General features: G+C 35.8%; 1 protein-coding gene across 1 annotated transcript; it reads right to left on the bottom strand.

Moving 5' to 3' along the window:
• Nucleotides 1-4053: 4053 nt before the first annotated feature.
• LOC149546321 (putative UPF0481 protein At3g02645) lies at nucleotides 4054-6105 on the bottom strand. Its single transcript, XM_089794565.1, has one exon. The coding sequence runs from the start codon at nucleotides 5808-5810 to the stop codon at nucleotides 4128-4130; it is 1683 nt and encodes a 560-aa protein (XP_089650691.1). The 5' UTR covers nucleotides 5811-6105; the 3' UTR covers nucleotides 4054-4127.
• Nucleotides 6106-8086: the final 1981 nt, after the last annotated feature.

The raw sequence follows: 8086 nt of genomic DNA, 5'->3' as shown, positions 1-8086 counted from the left end.
GGAACTGCTTACCAAAAGCCTTCATTTGATGCATTTACATAGATGTTGATTGTTGAACAATCTCACTTGATGGATTTAGGACTTTTCAAGTCATCAAAGACCAAAGCCTTGGTGGCCAGTGATGAGCACCAATCAAGTCAAGGAGGGAAAAGTTCTAGCAACAACAAGAAGAAGCAATTGAAGCAGATATCACAATCTGAGACATAATAATCCTCCTCACGGTAAGGCAATTCTTCATCCAACAAGAAGGGAAGTAATGAAAAGAAGAATAAACTTTTTTGTGCATATTGCAAAAAGCCAAATCATGATGAGCATTACTGCAAGACTAAAAGAAGTGTTGAGTTAGAAAATCTACTTAGGAAGAACAAGATTCAAGTGTTAGGTACTTCCAAGGATTCAACTCCAACATTTTCAAAGGGTAAAGGGCAAGCATTTATGGCTAACTCAAGTTCATCTTTGGAATGGATACTTGACTCAGGTCCCTCCTACCATATGAGTTCTTCAAAAGGAGACTTTTCTTCATTAAAGCATCCAAAGGTACCACACATCTTCATGGGAGATGATACCAAAATGGAAGTTGAAGGGAAAGGACATGTGGAAATGGAAAATGGGGAATTCAAACATTTTCTCTATGTTCCAAACCTTAGTGTCAATCTCCTAGCAGTTTACCAAATCACTCAACTTGGGGATGGTCACAAAGTTGAGTTCCTTCCAAATTTAATGTTGGTGTGCAGTCTAAAAGATGATTCATTGGTTGCAGTGGGGAAAGTCAATGATGACAAGAGGGTTTATTCCTTCTCCCACTTTTTGCCTAACTCTCCTTCTCAAGCCTTGTTGACTCACTTACATTCACAAATCACTTTATGACATGAGCAATTTGGTCATCTTGCCTTCTGCTCCCTTCAGCAACTTTGCTCAAAACACATGGTCAAAGGTCTATCTAACATCAACTTTTCTAAGGGTGACTGTTCATCATGTTTAGTGGATATGCATCTCAAGGAGATGTATGATAAAGGGAAGTCTTCACGAGCACCAGTTGTTCTCTAGTTGGTTCACATGGTTTTAGCAGGGCCCTTTACAATGACTTTAGTCAGCCAAAGCTACTACATCCTTACTTTTGTTGATGACTTTTCACGATTCATTTGGGTCTACTTCCTTCATCATAAGAGTGAAGTGGTTCATAAGCTTCATGCATTTAAGACTCATGTTGAGCACAAATCTAGGAAATCCATCAAGGTTCTACGGGTGAACAATGAGAACATATATGTGGACAAAAGATTTAGAGACTTTTGCAAACTTGAGGGAATTGATCTTCAAAATCTACCAAAATTTAGTCCGCACAAGAAAAATGTTGCAGCTATGAGGATTAGAACTCTCAAAACCATGGCAAGTTGCATGATAAAAGCCAAGTCTCTTGATCCTACACTTGATGTTGAAGCCATAAGTAGTGCTACTCACATACTTAATAAGTCTCCTCGTAATGTCTTAGATGGGAAGACTCCCTTTGAGGCATGGTGTGGTAGAAAACTAGTTGTGAGTCACCTTAGAGTCTTTGGTTGTCCAACATGGGAAAACCTATCTTCCAGAGCATGCAAGGTACCAACACCTTGGCCTTGTACTTTCATCAGTTATAAAGACAATGTGAAGGCTTACAGACTTATGGATCCTGAGACTCACAAGATTTTTGTGAAGAAGGATGTTCACTTTGAGGAAAGCTCACCCAACTTATCCTCTAATCCTCTTGGCACATCATACATAGTGGAAATTGAAAGTGACACTAGCGATAGTGCTTCAATAGATTCAAACAAGTGGGGTTCTATTGATAGTTGTAGTAACATGTCACATCATCAATATAGTCCACATGCTTATATTGCCACAGTGAAAGGTCCAACACAATAAGGTACATCTTGTCTTCCAACTCTAGTTTCAGTTGATGACTACATGGCAGACATTGAAGGTTTATTCATGGAGTCAAACACAACAAACTTGGGAGATAGACTTGAGGACTTACATCTTCTCTTTGATGAAGGTGATCCTTCTACAGTTGTTGCGAGTGCTCACTCTAACCCTCATGTCCATTCTTTACATGATCAATCTTTACAGGTTGGTGTGATTGTGAATCCTTATGAACAACAGTTGTCGGAGGTCTCTTTGTTAGTTGAGGAGATAGATGGTTCATTGGGACAGGTTCAACAAATATCCTTGCTAGATCTACATTCATTTTTTTTTGCACAATTGGAAGGTGAGAACGTCAATATTAGCACAGGGATACTTGAGCAGGTTTCAGGACTAGCATACATCTTCAAGGTTGCACCTTGCCTTTGTTTCTTCCAAAGGGAAGGAACATCATTCTGCACTCTTGGACCAACTTCTTCCTTGGAGCGGCTTTCACTGATAAGCATTCTTCATTTTTTTTTTTTGGGGGGGGGGGACTTTTTCCTCTTATGAGGTTTTTGTTCTTCTCATTCTTTACTTTTGTATATATTGGATGTATGTTGTAATGGGGGGGGGTTTGATTACTCCATCCATCCATGCATGTCTTTTTACTCTCTTTTTGTGGGGAGGGTTTTTCCTCTTTATCCAGTTTATGAGAGAGTACATTTTCATTATGTACATGGGTACCTAATATGACCTAGTAGCCAGGACCCATCATGCATTTCATCCTAGTTTTCATAAGCTTAAGGGCATTCCCCTAAGTTGCACTTAAGGAGGGGTGTTGGTGTAAATACGTATTTACTATTTACACTTACTTAAGTTTACTCAGGTTAATGCATTATTTTATTATTTTGTATTATTTTATTATTTTATTTTGTGAGACACTTAGGAGTTTGTGTACCTTTTTGAGTTGTCATGGTAACAACACAGAAGTACGCAACTCTATTTCAGCACATGGTTTCTACAACAATGGAGTTTGCATCATTCACTGAGTTGTCATGTTGACAACAGAGTTATTCACGCTCCCCTTTTTAGCACATGTTGTCTACAACACTGATTTGTGTGTTACACCGTTGTAGGCTTATCCTCTCATCATTTCACTTGCTTCCATGCTTAATGGAGGATAACCCATATCTGGTGGACTTGTGCCTAGTTGTATGATTTATCATGTAGCTGATTCCGAGAGATTCTAGATGCATCTCAGAGGCCTTTATATATAGGCACTCCTAGTGTACTGTCATCATATATTGAATGAATATAATGTCATTCTAATCATACTCTCTCTTTCTAGTCTACAGTTGTGCTTGTGTTTGAGTTCTTAGTTCCTGGGTAGATTTTGCCATAAAGCAAATTCATACATAATTAATGCTGGACAGTGTAGCTGGTGTGTTGGATGGTGCTTCGATGACTAAGAATGGCTAATGACGGCTGCTTGTCTATTGCTTTAGGCAGTTTGTTAGTGGTTGTGGATGGTGGGTAGGTGGGAGAAATTATTACCGTCAACAGAGGGTACATTGGTATAGAGTGCCTCATCGATTAATAACAACATTACTAAGTGATGTGTGCATTACTAATACCACCTCTGAATCAGATGGTAGTTGATTCTTTCGGGTTGGAAATAATGGGCTTAAAGGGAATTAAAGATTTGCATTAGATTGCTGCAGGTAGTGTTAGATTGTAGAAAACTGCTCCAAAGTCCTACATTTTCTTTCCAAACACATAACAAACCAATCCTTGTGTTTTTCTAAGTCTGGCTCCCCTGAATGCTTCACCATACTGCTGGTATAAATTTCCTGTGAAAATAAAATGTTCTACAAGACGTTCTCCCTTTGCTCCAAGCTATACACAATAAACTCTATGCGATGGAATGAATTGGCGCACTACATATTTCGCCATCTAATAAGCCCTTGTATGTATAACAATTTCGTATCTTCCTGCAGTGGGTTATTTCTTCGTGGAAGGATTAAAGCATTTTGCACAAGTGGTAATGTATGTTGGAAAAAAATAATGCAAAAGAAAGAAGAACATTCAGCTCAAATAATTTATATTTGCTAGGATCCCCAAATTCATACAATAACTTTTAAGCAGGAGGACAGTTTAACAGTAATGAGTCGAATCAGATAAAAATATGGAATACATTTAATGGAAATCAACCAACAAAAGAAAGTGGACAACAGAAAAGGACATGATCTTCATGAAGACATTGGGTTGCAAGTGATAAACAAACAGAGCACTTGCGCCATTGTCATCCAAAGTAGCAGCACGGCAGCAATAGAACCACAAACCAGCCATGGCTTGGAAAAGTAAGCACTTATGAACTCACTCCACAGGATCTTGTACTTTCTTCCCGTGTACTTATACAACCCTATTCTCGCGTCATTTATCACTCTGCAAAATGGAAAAGGGATCAACCCTGTACCGAGAGAGTTGAAAAGGTCTGCAACTTGTTGATTGCTTCCCAGAAAGTTGCGAATTACCTCCGCCTTCCTTAACACAGCAACATCATCCTCGTTGTCAATCAACTCATCCATTAGTAATACATATTGCGTCATTGGTCTCGGATTGTACCTCCATCTTGAGCTCACTTCCATTGCAATTAAATTGCTCAATACTGAATATAATTGTTGTGTTACCATCATTTCCGGTAAGTAAAGCGTCGCTGATTTCTCATCAAAGCTTACCCATTCAACGGCTGAACCTTCGTTTTCTGGTCGATTTGAACTGGTCACTGGGTGTATGCTCACGCCTGCGCGTGTGAGTTCAGAAGCTGTTGGCAGCTTCACAAAGTTCAGCTGAATCATTTCGCCTGGGCTTGTATTCGAGGAGGGAAATCCCAAACAATGTTTGCGCCAACGTCCACAAATGGTCTTCACTGAATCAGATCCACTTTTAAACCAGATCTGCAGACAATTGTGAGGTGAAAAGAATGTTGGCCGAGTATTTCCGGGGCTTGTATTTGATGAAGGAAAGCACAAACTCAGTTTACGCCAACGTCCACAAACGTCCTTGATCGAGTCAACCACCTTCTGGAAATATATTTGCATCCTGTATTTGCGCGAAGGCGGCAGTCGATACGCTTCCACATGTTGGTAGTGATTAACATAACTGCCAATCAAACCGCGGTTGAGTATATCGAGGACATGAGAACACTGTTCGTGAGATGGTGGAATCTGCCATCTAAACATTTTGTGTCTGGTCAGACACTTGAGGACAAACCTCGCTAATTCATCCATCTTTTGACCGGCGACTTCTGGAGAACTCGTCTTGATTTGAAGGATGTCATTCAGAATCCAGAGAGGAATTTGATTTTCAAATAAAAGTAAATCACTCATTAATCCTTCCCTTAACGGACTTTGTAATTCGAAATCAAAAACTCCATCATACCTCCATGAGAATTCTTCCTGGTCTCTTTTATAAATTCCAACAGTATCGACACCACCTCTTAGATAATTGAGAAGAAATTCATAAATAAAGCATGCATCCCTGGTGACCATCCACGCTAATTCTATAGGAGCGCAGGAAATATGTTCACCATAGAACCTCCTAATCTGCTTGTCCTTCGGCAGCAGTTCGCCTTCAACAAATGACTTGATAGAAGTCTGCGGGTGATATTTCTGGATCCTGACTTGCATCCTTCGAACAGCCTCATCTTTCGAATTCTCCATGCTTTGCAGCTCCTCCTTCCCATAATGAAAAGGGCCGATGGAAACAAAACGTGGAGTGTACAAATGGTAGGAGTCTGGCAGTGATGTAGGTATTCGGAAGATGAAAGAATCGGCTACATCGAGTATATCATCTTCTCTCAATCTACGATCAAACCCGACTTGAATTATACTGCTGCTCGAATTGATCGCTTCTATCTCTTGACTGCCCATTTGGATGTATTTACTAACTTCTTTCGATATTGAATTTGAGAATGGGCTAGTAGCAAGTATACTTAACAAGAAGGATGCACACAAATGCACTTACTACTCATCAACTTCAAAGTTAAATAAATCTTCCAACCTTATGCAGGACCTACACCAGTGAATCCTTATGTGGCTTTGGCGAGGAAAATGGTATCTGAAGGGCTGCTTTCAACATTAAGAGAAATGTAATAATCTATCATCCAAATATATTCTTTATTTTATTTTTTTCGAGGCTGTCGAATTATAATGGCATAAACTAATTTAGAAAGGACAAAGGTGTAAAATGAGTTGCAGAGGAGAGGAAGGCCTACGTACTTTGGGTGGAAAACAACATTCTTGTCCATTTAACTGGGTAAGTAATATTCAATTAAAGCGTGAACGAAGCTAGGAATATCCTTATCCATTTTATTGGGTAACCAATATTTTCAATTATTACGTGAACAAAGTACTTCATCTTTATTCAGCGAAACTTTATATTAAAAAAACTTAGAAAATAAGTTAAATCTGAAAATAAATTAAACGTGAAAAAGTTATTCTAGTACTATTTCAAGGTAAGATTTAAGTTCATTGCCAAAATAATAATAATGTTAGATATCTTGTTAGGCTTGTTCTTATGTTTTAGTTCAACTTTATAAAATTCTAAATTTTTTATCAAAGAAAAATATAAATTGTATTATTATTTTAAAAATTAATATGTAAATATTTTATGTTTAATAGACAAGAACCTACAAATTGTCAAACAAAAACACATCAATTGAATCTTCCAGAAAAAAATCTTCATATGCTTTGCACTAAAAATAATTATACTTTGGGCTTTAAAAAATAAAGGAACCCTGTAAACATCATCATAGACATTTATTCTTGCCTTAAATTTATGTTTTCTTGCAACACAGATGTACATAAATTATTTCGTGGGAAAATGCAATTTGTTAGGGCTCTTTAAAATACTTCAAGGGAATAAAGTAGTATTAACAACTTTTGGTCCCACATAGTAACATGTTGTTCAAATTCATTACCATTGTTCCTACAGGGAAAAGTAGCTAGACTTCTACTTTTTATTGGAAAGGACACAATACTTAAATTCTCAACGGTCATTTTTGTTATTTAATGTCTCTTTTATTTCTTGTATTTAATATGTGTCAGTATTTATAGAGGATTCCTTTATGAATGCATCATCTTATCAGTGTTAATATATAATAATAATTATTATTATTCGGTTTAGTTTAAGTTAGTTTTATGTTTCTTATTGTACTTGCCGTAGGCAATGTACTATTGCATTCACTATGTTTGATTAGCAAATTAGTTTTGAATGTATCAACCAATTATATGCAAGTATTTTTACCTTGTTTCAATTTTTATAAAGTTTTCATATTTTTAATCAATATAATATATTTTTTATAAAATATTTATCTCCATTCTAATTGGTTAAATTCATTTTGTCTTATAAGACCCCTCTTTCTCGGAGCTCCCACCATATTTCTTTTTTAACGGAATGAATTTCGCAAATAAATATAGATATATACACAATTATTACATTCACAAACTACTATTAAGAAACTAATAGATGAAAATATATCTTCTATTATTGTACTTGCCTAGGCAATGTACTATTGCATTCACTATGTCTCATTAGTGAATTAGTTTTGAATGTATCAACCAATTATATGCAAGCATTTTTACCTTGTTTTAATTTTTATACAGTTTTCACATTTTTAATCAATATAATACATTATGAAAAAATATTTATCTCCATTCTAATTGGTTGAATTCATTTTGTCTTATAAGACCCCTTTTCTTGGAGCTCCCACCATATTGCTTTTTTAATGGCATGAATTTTGCAAATAAATATAGATATATACACAATTATTACATTCACAAACTACTATTAAGAAACTAATAGATGAAAATATATCTTCTATTATTTTCCCTATAAACATCAAGACCGTGAAGTAAGTTATTGTTCTAATGTATATAAATCTTCTTTAAAACACAATGTAAATTTTTTTTAATATTTATTTCATAGTTTTTTTTAAATTTTAAATTTTATATTCATATTTAAACAAATATAATAGTAACATTGAAATACAACCACCCCTAATTTCAAATTTAAATTATCATTTAAAATTTAAAATATTACCATTAAAATTTTTATTTTTATTAATTGTTGATGAAAAATAATAATTAGCAAGTTTTATATTACATTTTCTTTAATATTTTACTATATGTAATGCATAGCAAAAAAA

The sequence above is a fragment of the Cupressus sempervirens genome, chromosome 7 (assembly GCF_028749045.1).
Source record: "Cupressus sempervirens isolate cs-2001-9-10 chromosome 7, ASM2874904v1, whole genome shotgun sequence".
In the NCBI taxonomy this organism is placed as follows: Eukaryota; Viridiplantae; Streptophyta; class Pinopsida; order Cupressales; family Cupressaceae; genus Cupressus; species Cupressus sempervirens.
This window is presented reverse-complemented; position numbering and strand designations above follow the sequence as displayed.